The 17,386-nt window shown below is 40.0% G+C and overlaps 1 protein-coding gene across 5 annotated transcripts in view; it reads left to right on the top strand.

Annotated features, from left to right (window-relative positions):
* clocka (clock circadian regulator a) overlaps window positions 1–17,386 on the top strand; it is a 37,376-nt gene that overhangs the window by 16,088 nt on the left and 3,902 nt on the right. For 2 of the 5 annotated variants that reach the window (XM_061737998.1, XM_061737996.1), the window contains exons 2-19: window positions 2,937–3,152; window positions 3,250–3,341; window positions 4,016–4,075; window positions 4,860–5,008; window positions 5,089–5,180; window positions 5,267–5,356; window positions 5,478–5,598; window positions 5,726–5,839; window positions 5,918–6,036; window positions 11,312–11,394; window positions 13,061–13,167; window positions 13,262–13,409; window positions 14,304–14,379; window positions 14,465–14,606; window positions 14,694–14,794; window positions 14,916–15,020; window positions 16,862–17,008; window positions 17,110–17,325. In XM_061737998.1, the coding sequence (XP_061593982.1) occupies window positions 3,322–3,341; window positions 4,016–4,075; window positions 4,860–5,008; window positions 5,089–5,180; window positions 5,267–5,356; window positions 5,478–5,598; window positions 5,726–5,839; window positions 5,918–6,036; window positions 11,312–11,394; window positions 13,061–13,167; window positions 13,262–13,409; window positions 14,304–14,379; window positions 14,465–14,606; window positions 14,694–14,794; window positions 14,916–15,020; window positions 16,862–17,008; window positions 17,110–17,325 (1,890 nt within the window). In that variant the 5' untranslated portion in view covers window positions 2,937–3,152; window positions 3,250–3,321. Of the gene's footprint in view, window positions 1–1,372; window positions 1,391–2,936; window positions 3,153–3,249; window positions 3,342–4,015; window positions 4,076–4,859; window positions 5,009–5,088; window positions 5,181–5,266; window positions 5,357–5,477; window positions 5,599–5,725; window positions 5,840–5,917; window positions 6,037–11,311; window positions 11,395–13,060; window positions 13,168–13,261; window positions 13,410–14,303; window positions 14,380–14,461; window positions 14,607–14,693; window positions 14,795–14,915; window positions 15,021–16,861; window positions 17,009–17,109; window positions 17,326–17,386 lie in introns of those variants that run through there. The other 3 variants (XM_061737997.1, XM_061737993.1, XM_061737995.1) reach the window with 2 other exon arrangements.

The following is a 17,386-nucleotide window of genomic DNA, read 5'->3' as shown; positions in this document are numbered from 1 at the left end:
TGCTGAGAAGGTTATTTGGACGTGTGTGTTATCTGCATACTTATGTAAACACATTTTGTAATTCATAATTTAAGCGAGTGTGAGCACATAGATGTTAAACAACAAAGGTCCCAGAATTGAACTTTGGACTGTGTGAAATGCAGCACTGAAATCCAGTGAGACCAAGACTGAAATGTTGCCACTATCCTCAGTATTGGAGCGGATGTTTAAGGACCTTTTACAAGAGCTGTCTCAGGGCTGGGGTGTGGCTGAAAACAGCCATTAGTGTGAAGAGGTTACAGACCCCATTTACCCAATGCGACCCCATTTCAGTTTGAAAATAGAACTGTTCCAGTCTAAAGTGGATGGACCAATTTGTAAACCTTTGGAAACCTTCAGAAACCTATTTTTCGATTAAAAAAAAACAAACAACTTATACAATACAAATGGATTTCTGCAGTCAAGTTAACATGTGTAGGTGTTGGAGAGCTGTGTCTTTATTCCGCATTCCTGTAATATATGGGGAAAAAAGCTTTTCATGACAGTATAGAGGATACTAAATGTACAAAACCATATCAAGTTTCTTTGTTTTCCTGGTTCTATCTTTCCCTCCTACTTCAGTATGTTGTAATACTTTTCAACTCTAAAGTGTGCTGCCCTGTCCTAAAATCGCCAATAGATGGAAAAATAAAATAAATTAATAATAATAATTATAATTATAATTATAATAAATAACTTTATTTATCCGTTAGGAACTTCGTTTGTGTAAAAGCATCAGCATCAGTGCGTGTACAGTTAACATATGTAACAGGATAATACAAAAACAAACCACACAATCAATGTAAAGCAACATCCATTGGGCAATCACAAGTACTGCTTAGACTTAGATGCTGTGTAAACCATAGCATAGATAACATAAGAGAGAACAAAGAGATAAAAATAAGTCCCCCATTAAGTGCATAATAAATACAACGATTTAAAAAATATGTTTAAAAGCGGGTACAAAAAATAAATAGGTAAATCAGCTATTTATGAGTGTGATGGATGAGGGCACGAAGCTTGACATGGCTCTGTTTGTCCTGAAGGTTAGTGATCTGTCTCTGTGACCTGAGGGGAGGAGCTTATACTGACTGTAGAGTGAGTGTGTGATGTCTGAGGCTATTTGTCGTCCCTTTCGTTTAGTCCTTAACGGCCTTTACTGCTCAATGTAATAATTTTGTTTAATGGATTGCGGTGAATGTTAGATAAAGATCCGAGCCAAGCTTTTATGTTGAAAGTTAAAACTGATTCAATTAAACACTTGTAAAATGCCGTCAGGACTGATTGGTGGACTTGAAGTTTATGGAGTTTTCTAAGAAAAAAGAGGCGTTGCTGGCACTTTGAGAAAATGGATTCAGTGTTAGGTTGGAAGGTGAGTTAGGGTGGTCAGAAGGTCAATTACTGTCCCCAAATATCTGTATGAGTCAACCCTCTCTAGAGGCTGATTGTTGACAGACAGAGTGGGGATGTTGGAATTGAAATAGCTGAAATTGCCTTGCCTTTAGGGTGCTATACAACAGATCAACACTGAATGTAACACGTGCAGTTTGAAGTTTATAAAACAAGTCTGTGAGGCTGCAGGTCTTCAGGACTCTTCTGCCATAGTGTCCTCCTGGTCTTCACAGAGTAGGATAATCAATCTTCTCCTTCTTGTCTGAGCTGAGTGTAACACCAGGTTCTGTGTCTCCCTCCTCCCTAGTTCCTTTTTTATAAAGTAACGGAAAATACTACTCCATTTTTCATCGGCAGTCAAGCTGAACTTAATCTTCTGGCATTAGTACAGGGAGAGCATGTAGTGGAGGAATTGTGGGAATTGGTTTTGAATATTTTATTTATTTAACCTTTATTTTACCAGGAAAATCCCTTGAGACTGAATCTCTTTTACGAGGGAGACCTGGCCAAGAGGCTTAACTGGTGCAACAACAATAAAATCAATTTAACAACAACAACAACAACAAACAGTGCAAACAACATTACAATACCTTACATTAAAAATAGCAGGTGCACATTTCTGTTAGTTTCTGTTTGAGAAGAAGAACCTTGAATTCACCCAAGGAGATGAGTCCAGAAAGTTTAAGACAGTTCTGAATGTGGTTCCAGGACCAGCGAGCAGCGTAGGAGAAAGCTGCTTTGCCAAGTTCTGTATGAATCCTGGGGACTTTATACAGCTTCCGTGTGGAAGAGCGGGAGCTGTACACACTATGAACTGGAGACAACAAGTTGGACAGATATGTGGGGAGTTTATTCAGAATGGCTTTGTAAATAAAAATAATCCAATGTTGTTGTCTCCTTAGGGTCAGTGAGGGCCAGGAGACCAGAGAATAGAGAACACAGTGATGTGTCGTAAACGCTGAGTTGGTAATGAAACGCAAAGCACTGTGATAAACTGTATCAAGGTAATGAAGTTTTGAGGAGGCAGCATGCATATAAATAATGTCAAAAATATGTAAACTCGAGTCGGACTACAACTACGACGTACGCTGGCAATGGGCTAAGGTGCAGCTTTCTTCAACGAAAGCTTCACAGGGAGATATGCAAGATTCACTGAAACGATACAGCATGTAATGGGTCAGAATTGTTGGAAGCGTCCAATAAACCCAGCCGGTCTTGCTGCTGCTTTTTGACACCAGGGTTTGAGACTTAAGCTCGACAAAGAGTTTTTGTTGTTTCACTTACATGTAGCTTTTACCAAGGTAACAAGATGTGTTATCAAAACATCTGTTCCCAAAATACTAAGGATTCCAACTTCCAGCTGAAGTTCAGGTGTAAAACTGTGTGTACAGTTAATATTTCCAGTAGATTTAAATGTGGACATACTCCTTAGTGTTGTTTGGGGGTTAAATTAATAGCATGACACACTGAGATGTTGGAACCAAATGCCTGACCTTATTTATGTATGTTCTGTGTTTCTTTGACAGACTCAGATGTTGCTGCCATGTGCAACACTTGCATCCAGAGCAGACCAACAATAATCTTACTCAAGACATTTTGGAAACATTCATCCCTCTGATTGTAGAAACTTTCAGTGACTCTGCCACAAGACTATCAGAGATCTCCTCCTGCCACCGTGTGTCCACCCAAAGACTCCACTCGTCCACTGACACCTTCCTCTCACAGGACTGGTTATACTATTGGTAAGGTTGACATTTTGTTTTAACATGATGGTTTAGTGGTTTTATTTTATTTTTTTATGATTACATTGTGACAAAGTGTAATTTCATGTTTTCAAAGGTTAATTTACAAATGTCTACCTCAAGATTAAAAAAGCTCTCTCCAACACTACGACCCTAAGTGAGATGCAAAATGACTGCAACCATTGACCGGTAAGTTAAACATTTGACTGATTTCTATCACTTATTTATTTATATTATTGAATTAATATATTATATTCTTTGGGCATTCTTTTTATTGGATAAACAATTGGGGAAATATTTGACACGAATGCCAAAGAACGTTTCAATTAGCCGACTGAGCAGACAGTTTGGCACAAGATAAAAGTCACTCTGGGGAGTCTCCTGCATTTTTCCTCTGCACGGCCCAGTTTGATTCGACATGCCGGGATCAACTCTTTGTCAGTGCAATTCTTTCTGTTGACATGGTGATCTGTCACACAACTTCACTGTGTGCCTGTAGTGTTTTTGACTGAGTGAGTTTTTGCCAGGCTTCAGTCCAGAATGTTTGGGAGGGATCAGAACATCTGTGCTACAGACCTCCCCAGTGGCTCCTGGGAAAAACAAAACAAAAATCTGAACATTGGTTAATAAACTTGTTCATGATTTCAGACTTATGCAGTGTCCAATCCATGAGAAAAGATCAGATGCATCCATCTCATATTTTGCAAATGTGTGCTTCACGTGACTTCTGCTCGTCTTACATTTACTTTTTTTTGTAAATATAATACACTTTTCACAAAAAAATGAAAGATATTATTTAAAAAAAAGCTTCTTCTGAGTTGTAAGGTTTCTTTGTTTGAATTGCTCGTTTGTCCACTGTGCAGAGATGACAGCAGTATCTTTGATGGGTTCATGGAAGAGGATGAAAAAGACAAATTAAAACGGTAAGATACATGTGGTTTGTTTTTAAATCAAATATATTAATAAAAGTTTAGAAAAAAAATATCTTCCATGATATTACTATTTTCTTTGTTGTTTTTGTACTTGGGGTTGTGCAATATGAGTAAAAGTTATATCTGCATTTTAAGACTAAAATCAATACACAGTATGTCTTTGTATTTTCTATGACTTTTTATTATGTTAATAATTCACTTTTACCTCCACATAAACTACTGTCTGTTTTTTTCAGTTTTATAATCTTTGCTGCTTTATGGAGGAGATTCTGATAAATCTTGTTGTTTTTTTTGTTTTTATTCTGTTTTTGTTTGTCTGACTGCGCCGCATTTTTTTTCAACTAATAATCAGTTTTGACAGTAACTATCTTTTGATTTCAGTTGTAGTTGCATGTTGGCTGGGACTTGTTTGTTCATAGTCACAGCTCACAGTCAGGCTGCTGCTCTTCAGGGCAGACATGGCGGGAGGAAAGGGGAGGGAACGTAAATGCTCACACTCAGAAGGCTGTTCTTCACACTCTTCATCAAAACTTAGCCATGGTTTCTCCAACAACGTTCTATCTTTAATTAATTTTCCTGAACAAAAACCCTGATACATTGGTAACAAGAAGTTGTTACAAGCTGAGTCTGTAACCTACCTTGCTGTTCTTGCTCAGCCTTTAGCACAGTCTTTACTTTAAAAAAACAAAACAAAAACGTATGTTCCATGTTACGCAGTCAAAATATCTCATTCATATTATTAAAGAATAAATAAATGTCATCCTCCTATCAACAGTGTGTCCCGTAACAAGTCTGAAAAGAAACGCAGGGACCAGTTCAATGTCCTCATCAAGGAGCTGGGGACCATGTTGCCAGGCAACACCCGCAAAATGGACAAGTCCACTATTTTGCAAAAAAGCATCGTCTTTCTACACAAACACAAGGGTAAGAAACTACCACAAATACCAGCAATCTGTTTTACCTTGACGTTCTGTGAGCTGCATGGAAAATGTCTCCTTTATCAGAAATTGCTGCTCAGTCAGAGTCAACTGAGATCAGACAAGACTGGAAACCTCCTTTTCTTAGTAATGAAGAGTTCACTCAGCTGATGTTGGAGGTGAGCCTGTGTTTGTGCTTTCTTTCCCTTTTTTGTTTCCATGTAAAAGATTAGCTAATTAAGGCAGTATATTTTTTTTATATCAGGCGTTGGATGGATTTTTCCTTGCAATTATGACAGATGGAAATATAATATATGTCTCTGAGAGTGTGACGTCCCTCCTAGAACATTTACCTGTGAGTATAAGCTACCTATCTTCTGAATTAATGATACAATTGCGGAATCATCAACCATCAACAATGTCATTTGTTTGCTGCCTCAAACGTGCTCAATATGTATCGTTGTCACATGTTTCAGTCTGATCTTGTGGATCAGAACCTGTTAAACTTCCTGCCAGCGGGGGAGCATTCTGACGTCTACAAGGCTCTGTCTTCCCATGGCCTGGAGGGGGACCCGGGAACGCCCGAGTTTCTAAAAAGTAGGGCCAATCTATTGATTTCTATCTTGAATTTGTTTTGGTTGTCTTTGTTTTACTCAGAGGGTTAGTTTTTACAAGTAACAGTTCTTTTCTTCAATTTATATTCTTTTTTAATCATTATAATTAGCAAGAAATCAGCTAGAGTTCTGTTGCCACATGCTTCGAGGGACGATCGACCCCAAAGAGCCTCCTGTGTACGAATATGTCAAGTTCATTGGAAACTACAAGTCCCTGAAAAATGGTAAATTGGGATAAACAATCTTAAACTGAAATTGTTTTTCTTTTAAGGGTTTAACTTTTCTTTGTTTTTCTTCGCTAGTGCCTAACTGTAATCAAAATAGTTTTGAAGGGGTGATCCAGCGATCACTTCACTCTGCTTTTACGGACAGAGTCTGTCTCATTGCAACTGTGAGGCTGGCCAAACCGCAGTTTATCAAGGTGAGAATGATTTCCTCCACATGTTTGGTTTCATGTATGAGGTTTGATAAAGGTGATTTTGATTAGAACAAGGCTCAACAGTAATGGATGCTCTGTCACTTCAGGTTAGTGCTCCAGTACGATTCCCCTGTTGCCTCTGGTGACACTGACCACGTTTACATGCTCTTTAATAGTCACACTTTTAACCTTTTTCTAGATATAATAATTAAGGACGTTCTGATCACATTTTTGTTTTACTCCGGAGTCTGATTTGATTATGAGTATTGGGTAATACGGAGTCCCAATCCAGTACTTTGGCACTACACAGGAGAGAGGAAAAACAATTCCCCAATGGAAAACAGCAGAAGCTGCAGCAGCACTTCATTCGCTGTCCAATTTGAAATATTAACAAATTGCGGATATTTCTAAAATGCAGAGGATCCCGCCTCAAGGTTCCTCTACGTTTATGTCAGCCAGTGTTGCCAACTCCTCAGTAAGGAAAGTAGGTATTTGCTTTAATATTTATATATAACAAAATTGTGATGGATGCTGTAAGAGAGAGGACTAAAGGGAGAAAGAGATAAAAGGGAGTAAAAAACACTGAATGTTTCGAACTTCAAATGAAGTTCAAAACAAATTGTAGTTCAAAACATTCTTGTGTTTATGTCACAACCCTCTTCCTTTGTCCCAACTATAGGCCAGTGCAGTGTCATTGAATATTCACTCCAATCCAGTTATATATGAATAATTATTCATATATATTCAGGGCAGCACGGTGGCTTAGTGGTTAGCACTGTTGCCTCACAGCAAGAAGGTCCCCGGTTCGACTCCCAGGCCTGGCTTCCTCCCACAGTCCAAAAACATGCATATTAGGTTAATGGGTATTCCAAGAAGGAGGTTTAACAAACACTGAGTTAAAGTCTCATCTTGAGGTTACTTGAACCCATGACGACTAAACCCGCTCAGTTGGTTCCAACACACCGGTTATGAATGAACTCAACTAACCCAGAGTTGTAACCCAGAGTTGAGCGAGTTCACGGTGAATCTATAAAGACATCATCCATCGAGGGTTGAAAAATGGAGCAGCAAGTCCTCCACCACACTAATACATCTGCCAAAGCACGTGATATGGCTTGGCAGAGAATTACTGATCGCGTCAATGCGTAAGTTTAGGCCATTATGTGAATTTAATATTAAATGAATGAAGCAAACAATGGGCAAATGAATTGAAAAAAATAAAAAAAGTGAAAACTCTGTCAACTGTATTTTATTAATTGAAATGATTAAAACAGATTGGATCACGCGCTCTGTGACCATCTGCCATGTCAACCTGCTGCTGGTTGTACCGGCTCCATGCAACAATTCTATCCCAGCCCTGTCTGGGCAGATCCTCAGCCTGCGCAAGCACTGAAACCTCTCCTTGAGAATCCCAAAAGTCATCTCTATTTTGACCCAGGTTCTGCTGTGAGTCACGTTGAAGCGCGTTTGCGCTCCAGCATCTGGATCAGGGTACGGGGTAATGAGCGTGGGGGCGCAGATATCCTCTAACCCCCAGGAGATATCCACAAAATTCTCCTGCAATTGCACATATAACATAAAGTTAGACACATGAATATTTGCAAAACTGATCAATATAATATTAGTAATATAACGCACTCTGTAGACATTTGATGCTCAAATTTGATTCCCTACAACCTGGCATCATGCACAGAGCCTGGCCATCTCGCCTGTTAGATTTGCAGCATTGCATATCATCTGGCAATTGAAAAAATATGTTTTCAAACATCATTAAGAGAGCGCTCAAAAATAAAAGCAGCTTACGGTTCCATTATACCTACTTGCACATGCTGTGGAAACCTTTCCTGGGGGGTATTCCTAGAAGTAGGTTTACTGGCTAAACTGGGTATGTTAACCCAGGGTAAATGGTAAACCTGCATGGGATTTCCGTTCCAAAATCGTCAGGTTAAGTAAGTCACCATGGTAACATAGGCTCTGAACCAAACCTGGTAGGGGTAGGTTTTAGGCCGGTTTTGTTCAGGTTTTGTTCAGATAACCCAGTTATGTTCGGGTATTTAAGCGCAAGTTCAGGAGGGCTGCTACAACTTGTTACACATAGAAGCCCAAGTTGTCCATTCAATTCACCGTGAGAGGGTTATAAGACCACGATATGACATTTTATCTTTCCCCGATGAGTATTTGCGAGAGCGCTACCGTTTTTCAGCAGAATCCCTGATTTATTTGAGTAACCTTCTCCATCCATACACTGTAAACCCTAATAAGTTCACAGAACTCAAAAAAAAATTGTAACTGATTACCCAAAAATATTAAAATATTTTTAAATGTTTTAAGTTTATATAAAATAAAAATTACACTTACAGTTGCCTTAAATTATCTTAATATTATCTTTAAAAAAGTAATATTCCACATCTTATAGTTTGGGAGAAATACACTCAAAATATTCAATATTCCTCAGCTCGTAGTCTGTGAGACATACACTCAAAATTCATTCTAAAATCAAATACTGATGCTAGCCCACTATACATATAATCAGCTAATAATGTTAGAAAAAATGAAAGCGACACCACTATTACAATTCAACTATTTTTAACGTCTAACGTTTGCAATGTTGTATACATTGCAAACGTTACCCATCGTGGGTCTGCCCTCTCTTCGCTGCAAACGCTCTCTGTTGTTTTGCGTCATTTTTTGGGAGTTTCCTGTACAGTATTGGAGTCGCTGAACATATCGGGAAAGCTACTGTCTGTCGGTCGGTGCGTAAAGTGTGCCTTGCGCTAAAGCGCTTCATGCACAACTTTAATAGTTTTCCTGGCAACAAACCTACGAGGGTCATTAAGAGTTCCACCAACTGGCAGGTCAGCATCGCTTAGGTTTCTCAAATATGCACAGAAATCTTTGCTGGTGAGATTACATTTAATGAGCATTAGTTATATTGCAGGCTTTCCAAACGTTATTGGATGCATCGATGGGACGCATGTGCCAATTACAGCACCATCCCAAAATGAGGCTGACTTTGTTAACAGGAAAGGTTTCCACAGCATTGATGTCCAAGTAGGTATAATGGAACCGTAAGCTGCTTTTATTTTTGAGCGCTCTCTTATTGATGTTTGAACGTATTTCAATTGCCAGATGATGCGATGCTGCAAATCTAATATCAAGCGTGGAGGCGAGATGGCCAGGCTCTGTGCATGATGCAGGATGTAGGGAATCAAATTTGAGCATCAAATGTCTACAGAGTGCTTTATATTACTAATATTATATTGATCAGTTTTGCAAATATTCATGTGTCTAACTTTATGTTATATGTGCAATTGCAGGAGAATTTTATGGATATCTCCTGGGGGTTAGAGGATATCCGCGCCTCCCCACGCTCATTACCCCGTACCCCGATCCAGATGCTGGAGCGCAAACGCGCTTCAACGTGACTCACAGGAGAACCTGGGTCAAAATAGAGATGACTTTTGGGATTCTCAAGGAGAGGTTTCAGTGCTTGTGCAGGCTGAGGGTCTGCCCAGACAGGGCTGGGATAGATTTGTTGCATGGAGCCGCTCGTCCGGTACCGGCTCCTCCCTTTCAGCAGCAGGTTGACATGGCAGATGGTCACAGAGTGCGTGATAAAATCTGTCTTAATCATTTCAATTAATAAAATACAGTTGACGGAGTTTTCACTTTTTTTTTATTTTTTCAATTCATTTGCCCATTGTTTGCTTCATTCATTTAATATTAAATTCACATAATGGCCTAAACTTACGCATTGACGCGATCAGTAATTCTCTGCCAAGCCATATCACGTGCTTTGGCAGATGTATTAGTGTGGTGGAGGACTTGCTGCTCCATTTTTCAACCCTCGATGGATGATGTCTTTATAGATTCACCGTGAACTCGCTCAACTCTGGGTTACAACTCTGGGTTAGTTGAGTTCATTCATAACCGGTGTGTTGGAACCAACTGAGCGGGTTTGGTCGTCATGGGTTCAAGTAACCTCAAGATGAGACTCAGTGTTTGTTCAACCTCCTTCTTGGATACCCCCTGTTAGCAAAGTCAGCCTCATTTTGGGATGGTGCTGTAATTGGCACATGCGTCCCATCGATGCATCCAATAACGTTTGGAAAGCCTGCAATATATAGCCAATGCTCATTAAATGTAATCTCACCAGCAAAGATTTCTGTGCATATTTGAGAAACCTAAGCGATGCTGACCTGCCAGTTGGTAGGTTTGTGGCCAGGAAAACGAATAAAGTTGTGCATGAAGCGCTTTAGCGCAAGGCACACTTTACGCACTGACCGACAGACAGTTGCTTTCCCGATATGTTCAGCATCTCCAATACTGTACAGGAAACTCCCAGATCCAAAAAAACGGAGAGCGATGCACATTGTTTGCAGTGAAGAGAGGGCAGACCCACGATGCGCAACGTTTGCAATGTATACATTGTATACATTGCAAACGTTAAATGTTAAAAATGGTTGAATTGTAACAGTGGTGTCGCTTTCATTTTTTCTAACATTATTAGCTGATTATATGTATAGTGGGCTGGCATCAGTATTTTATTTTAGAATTAATTTTGAGTGTATTTCCCACAGACTATAAGTTGTGGAATATTACTTTTTTTAAAGATAATATTAAGATAATTTAAGGCAACTGTAAGTGTAATTTTTATTTTATATTAACTTAAAACATTTAAAAATATTTTAATATTTTTGGGTAATCAGTTACAAAATATTTTTTGAGTTCTGTGAACTTATTAGGGTTTACAGTGTATGGATGGAGAAGGTTACTCAAATAAATCAGGGATTCTGCTGAAAAACGGTAGCGCTCTCGCAAATACTCATCGGGGAAAGATAAAATGTCATATCGTGGTCTTATAACCCTCTCACGGTGAATTACACGGACAATTTGGGCTTCTATGTGTAACAAGTTGCAGCAGCCCTCCTGAACTTGCGCTTAAAACCCCGAACATAACTGGGTTATCTGAACAAAACCTGCTACTTAACCTGACCATTTTGGAACGGAAATCCCAGGTTTACCATTTACCCCGGGTTAACATACCCAGTTTAGCCAGTAAACCTCCTTCTTGGAATACCCCCCTGTACTGTACATTGAACCTCATGATGTTTTGTTTTGTACTTATGTTTTAACATTCCTTAACGCCATTGTATCTCAATAAAATTGATTACAACCAAAGCTATGCTGTAAAGACATACAAATTTTCAAGTTTGAAGTGTAGCGAGAATGTACTTATGTATGTATAATTTCTGTACTTGCTTTCCACCCCTCAAAGGAGATGTGCACTATAGAGGAGCCTAATGAGGAATTCACCTCCAGACATAGTTTAGAGTGGAAATTTCTCTTCTTGGACCACAGGTATGCTTGTTGGCTTCTGTGGTGGTTGCATGTGTGCTTGAGTTTGTGTATTTCTCCTGATATCTGTCTGTATTTATGGCCTGTTGTATGACACAAACCAAACGAGTTAGAAACACTTACAGGCAGTTAGTTTTCCATGAACACACCGTGGCTTCCGATAATACAAATAAGCGTGTAAAAAGTCGGGGCAGCCTGACCTGCTATTGGTCATCATGATTTCCCAGTGGAGTTCATTTAGTGCTGATGTTGCCTAATGGACGAATCAAAACTGTCCGGTCAAAAAGTCACGGACTGTTTAGTTTCGAACTGAAGCCTGCTTGCTTATTTCTTTGAATCAAAGTAAAATAAATTGGCTAACACTATACAGCAGCAGACTTTTCACCAGTGACCAGGAGCTATTTAAGATGCTGCAGGACATTTGGTTAAAATATGATGGTCACAGTTTCAAATTTAGTCTGCTTAGTTCAGTTTTTTAGGACTAGACATTTCCCTGCAGTTGTGATAATATTGGACGAAGGAAAGGTTAGACTAGCGGTCAGAGTACCGAAAAGTAACTTATGACAAAGATTAGGTGCATTTAAAGCACTTGGTATCAAGTACGGCATATTTCTATGATGAGTTTTTTGTTGTTGTCTTTTTTTCTTTTATATTCTCAATGTAGCTCGTAAAGTTGCTGCTCTAGCCCCTGTTATTAAACACATCTTACTTTTAATGATAGGACTGTGCAATATGTAGCCCCGAATTGGCCTCCGAGCGTGAAACCACGCCCACAACTAACTTCGCCGGCCGGAGCTTCCGCCATTTATTCGTAGCGGTGTATGGCGTCATTCAGGCAGCCAATCAGCACAGAGCCTCATTATCATAGCCCCGCCCACTCAGAATCCTGCATAGATAATGAGGTTAGAGAATGGGAAGATAAAGACATGGTTTAGAGCAGGGGTCGGCAACCCGCGGCTCTAGAGCCGCATGCGGCTCTTTAGCGCCGCCCTAGTGGCTCCTGGAGCTTTTTCAAAAATGTTTGACCTTTTTTTTCTTTTTTTCCTTTTTTTTCTTCTTTTTTTCCTTTTTTTCTTCTTTTTTTCTTCCTTTGTCCTTTCCTTTTTAATCTCGAAATTTCGACTTTTTTCTTGAGATTTCGACTTTTTTCTCCACATTTCGACTCTTTTCTCGACATTTCAACTTTTTTGTCAAGATTGTACTTCAACATTAATCGACATTTCGACTTTTTTCTCGAAATTTTGACTTTTTTCTCGAAATACTGACTTTTTTCTCCACATTTCGACTTTTTTCTTGACATTTTGACTCTTTTCTCGACGTGCATAATGAAAAAAAAAATCTTCCCCCAGTTATAACTAATATATATACATGCAGCATGTGTTGCCTTTATTCTAAGGCTGATACAAGACTTTTCATTTTTTGCGGCTCCAGACATATTTGTTTTTTGTGTTTTTGGTCCAATATGGCTCTTTCAACATTTTGGGTTGCCGACCCCTGGTTTAGAGGCTGAATTTCTGACTTATTTAGCAAAAACAATCAAAAGCTTGTTTTTAAGACATTCAACGCCTGTTTAACATAGGTATTAGAGGCCATAATAGGTCCCATAATAGAGTGCTAAGTTTATCTAAATGACTCACTCCTGTCAATAATCCTCACTGGTTTTCTGCAGAGCTCCACCCATCATAGGTTACCTCCCCTTTGAGGTCCTGGGCACCTCAGGATATGACTACTACCACGTCGATGACCTGGAGACGCTGGCCAAATGCCACGAACACTGTGAGCGTACTTCCGTCCGCCATTCTGCACAACAGCTGTGAGCGTCTACTTGAACCTTCAAACAGTAAAGTTCAGTCTTCTTCGTCCCGTACAGTAATGCAGTATGGCAAAGGAAAGTCGTGCTATTACAGATTCCTCACTAAAGGGCAGCAGTGGATTTGGCTGCAGACCCGCTACTACATCACTTACCACCAGTGGAACTCAAGACCAGAGTTTATTGTCTGCACACACACTGTTGTGAGGTATGTTACATATTTACCTCATGAAGCTTGAGTTTCTAGTCATAATTAGAGGTGGGTATTGGGAAGGACCTCACGATACGATACGCATCACGATACTTGAGCCACGATACGATACGCATTGCGATATCCCGATTATGCGATATCCCGATTATTATATTCTACATAGTTCACCGAAAAATTTAAAAATGCATTACACATCTTAAAATCCAAGTGATGATAGTGATGGATCTTAAAATCCGAGTTGCACGTTCATCAGATTATAGTGACAATTCTTGGGAAAAACTGAGTCAAAACAATGTTTTATTATAACTATACAAGCTAAAGTTACAACATATTTGTATATGTTTTTCATATTATTTACATCATATGAAATTAACATTAAATTTAGTATGAGGTTGCTTTAATTATGTGGCAAATGATAATAAACACAAAAAAGATGGGTACTAAAACCAAGGACAGGCACAGTGATCAGTCAGTATAGATATAAATCCATAAATAAATAAACCTCTGTCCATTATTTTTCATTTTTTAAGGACAGGCAATTGTGTTATATAAAAAATAAATTATAAAATGAAATAAAACGTGAAATAAAACCTGAGCTTAGTGCAGGGCCCTCCCAGGGTTGGTAGAGAGTGGAAATGCCCAGGACTGTCACTTAGGCAGGAGCACTGGGTGATATAATGGGACAAAGATCGGGGATAAAAAAAATAAATAAAAAAAAATCGATATTCAAATTTTGAATATCGATATTGAATCGGCTGGAAAAGTATCGCAATATATTGCCATATCGATATTTTTGCCCACCCCTAGTCATAATAAAAAAGAAACACATTTTTATCGCATTCATTTTGACAGTAATGTGTGTGTTTTTCATTCACCATCTTTGCTTTGAAGCTATGCTGAAGTAAGAGCAGAGCAGCGGAGAGAGCTTGGAATTGCAGAGTCACCGCCTGAAATCACTGCTGACACGGTGAGATATTTGCTCAGCAGAAGTTACCTTATTTGAAAGGAGCCGAGTCCGTTTAGTGACACGTGACAACGCTTTGTAACAGCAGTCCCAGAACTCAGGCTCTGAGAACCAACTCAACACCTGCAGCCTGAAAGACGCTTTAGAGCGCTTCAACCACAGTCGGACGCCCTCGGCCTCGTCTCGCAGCTCACGCAAGTCCTCTCTCACCACCGTATCGGACCCGGCCTGTAAGCCCCACACAGATGTTCATTCCCAAGCAAGCCGGGCAGTTTTTTTTCCTTTTTGTGATGAGACTTTTGTGTTTTCGTTTTCAGCAACACGGATTAAAGTTCAAGGAGGTAGAAGCACACCGGGTCGACAGTCGTCCTTGGCCGTGGAGATGACCCCACAACGGAGATCATCAGTGAGCAGTCAGGTCAGTCTGCAGGCTGGAGAGGAGGCCTGTGTGAGGTTTCTTAGTGCGCTGGCTGGCTCACAAGGGATTTCATCTGGACCTTTTATTCTCTTTTCTCTGGTATCTCTGTTGTTTTTATCAGCACTCGATGAATTCCCAAAACACTGGGAAGAACGTGGCACCTTCCATGGTTTCACAGCTGCAACAACAGCAGCCTCAACAACAGCCACAACTTCAAACCCACCAAGTGAGAAACTCATTCACATATTTTAGGAGGTGTCAGACACGCAGAATTTGGAGCACTTAACCGAGACAAGTGTAGTCTGAATAATTTATGAATTTTTTGAATATGCTTCTTCTAACTATAAAAAACAAAGATAAATTATGGATCGGATGTATCATCTAGCCAGCTAAATGCAGACAAAAAAATGAAACAAGACGTAAACGCTGTAATGATGGACCAGAGGGGTATTCCAGGAAGCAGGTTTAGTGAAAATCCTGAGTTTGTTAAGCCTGAGATGAGGGAAATCCAGAGTTTTCAGTTCCAGAAAGCGAGTTAACTCAAACTCTGAGTCAGTTACTACGGCAACTGAGCCTCTGAACCTAACCTGCTCGCTAGCAGGTTTACTCCAATAAAGCCTGAGTTTCTCTCTGTCTCCTCCCTCAGTGGCGTCAATTCAGCCAATGGGGCAGCGGCAGAGAGAGAGCAGAAAAAGCATATCTAACAAACGCAACGTATTTTATTCACTATGTCAGTGCAACAATATAACAGGGACATCCGAGTTTAACTTCAAGTGTTGGGAAAGATAATAACTAGTGAAATCCATCATGTTTTTCTGATATGCATTTGTAGTTATTTTATATGTATAAAGTAATTGAATAAATCAATACAAATAGACACGGAGTAATTCCATAAATGCATAAAAAAAATTTAAAAAAAACATTTTCCCCTGAAGCCGAGGTGTGGCGGCTGCCCCTGATCTAAATGACAATAACATTTCATTCAATACCATTCCACCACTGCTTTCATCTGTAATACTATAAGACAGTGTGCTTACTCAATCTTGTTCCTCATGGGCCCTTGTCCTGCATGCTTCAGCGCACCGTGATACAAGTACCTGTGTCATCAACAGAGTTGTGCAGACCTTGGTGACAAGCTAATGAGGACCTTTAATTAGAATCAGCTGTGTTGGTGCAGGGAAACATCTAAAACATGCAGGACAGGGGCTCACGAGGACCAGGATTGAGAAACACTTAAATGTTAAATGAATACTGCATGCAAACTTACACATTGACTGCAGCAACTTTCCCCCACGCCATTTCTATCCTCGTGTTTTGTGTTTTTTTTCTGAAATATGCTCTCATACGCACGTATTGACACTTCTAACTCCAGTGGCGTGAAGTATGTGGATCTTCAGATGCAAACTAATGTTTCCTCAAAGGGATTTTGTAAATTGAAATGTTAAATAAAGTTTAAAAAGAAAAAAGAAAAAGTATGTCGCTCTTTTGTTGTCGCCGGTTGCCATGGTGAATCCTTGTTTCAGGGCTCTACTGATGATGGCTTTTTAACTCGAGCTTAACAAACTCAGAGTTGATTGAACTAACTCAAATCCGCTGTTCTGGAACCGAAAACTCCGACTTTCCTATCTCAGGTTAAGTCAACTCAGAGTTCAGGTTTAAACTCGGAATTTGTTGAACCTGCTTCCTGGAATACCCCTCAGGACTCAAACCCCAAATCCTGTGAGTGGACTGAAGTACAGCCACCAAAACCTTTTGCAGCCAGCGTTGCAAAATCATCGTCATTAGAGCATCATCTGCACCTTTTACACTTTTTATCGCTTTTATTGGCTCCTGACCAGTTGCCCCTGGGGGCACTTTTGTCTGGATCTGTTGTTAACACAATGAAAACAAACTTGGAGACGACTGTTTCTCCAGTGGTCTGGTGAAGCCGGCCCAGATTAGATACTGAAAACACCACTAACAGTTTGTTAAAATAAATTGCTGACACACATACTTGCAAACATAGAGCATCTCAGGGAATGCCATGTCTCTGTTGTGATGTTTCTGTGTCTCTGACCTTCAATGCAGTTCAATAGCCAGATAGAGGCCATGCAGCACCTGAAGGAGCAGCTGGAACAGAGGACCAGGATTATAGAGGCCAACATCCAACAGCAGCACGATGAGCTGCGGCAGATTCAGCAGGAACTGCACAAGGTGCAGGGACAGAGTCTGCAGGTGGGACTTCAGAGTCGGCTCAGGAACATGTGGCAAACGGCAGGGCATAAAACCAATGATTATTTCTGACTTTGGTTCTGAATCTAAATTGTGTCTCTCAGATGTTCCTTCATAAAGGAGCTGCAGGACTGAGTCCAGGCTCTGTTCTGATGGCCCCGGGGAGTGCTGGACAGCAGGGAGGGACTCTGGGTAAGCAGGGCCAGGCAGTCCCTGCTGGTCCTCTGCAGAACAGCATACAACAAAAACAACAACACGTTGTCCATCCTCAGTCTCAGCAGCCAACACTCCTGAGGGAACAGAGTGCAGCACTCCCACAGGTCAGATAAATGAAACATTCTTTCCTTTTCCCTTGTTCATTTCAGACATTATTTACACCTT

Source organism: Cololabis saira, chromosome 13, assembly GCF_033807715.1.
Source record: "Cololabis saira isolate AMF1-May2022 chromosome 13, fColSai1.1, whole genome shotgun sequence".
Lineage (NCBI taxonomy): Eukaryota > Metazoa > Chordata > Actinopteri > Beloniformes > Belonidae > Cololabis > Cololabis saira.
Note: the sequence above shows the minus strand (reverse complement) of the source record. Positions and strands in the feature narration are given on the sequence as shown.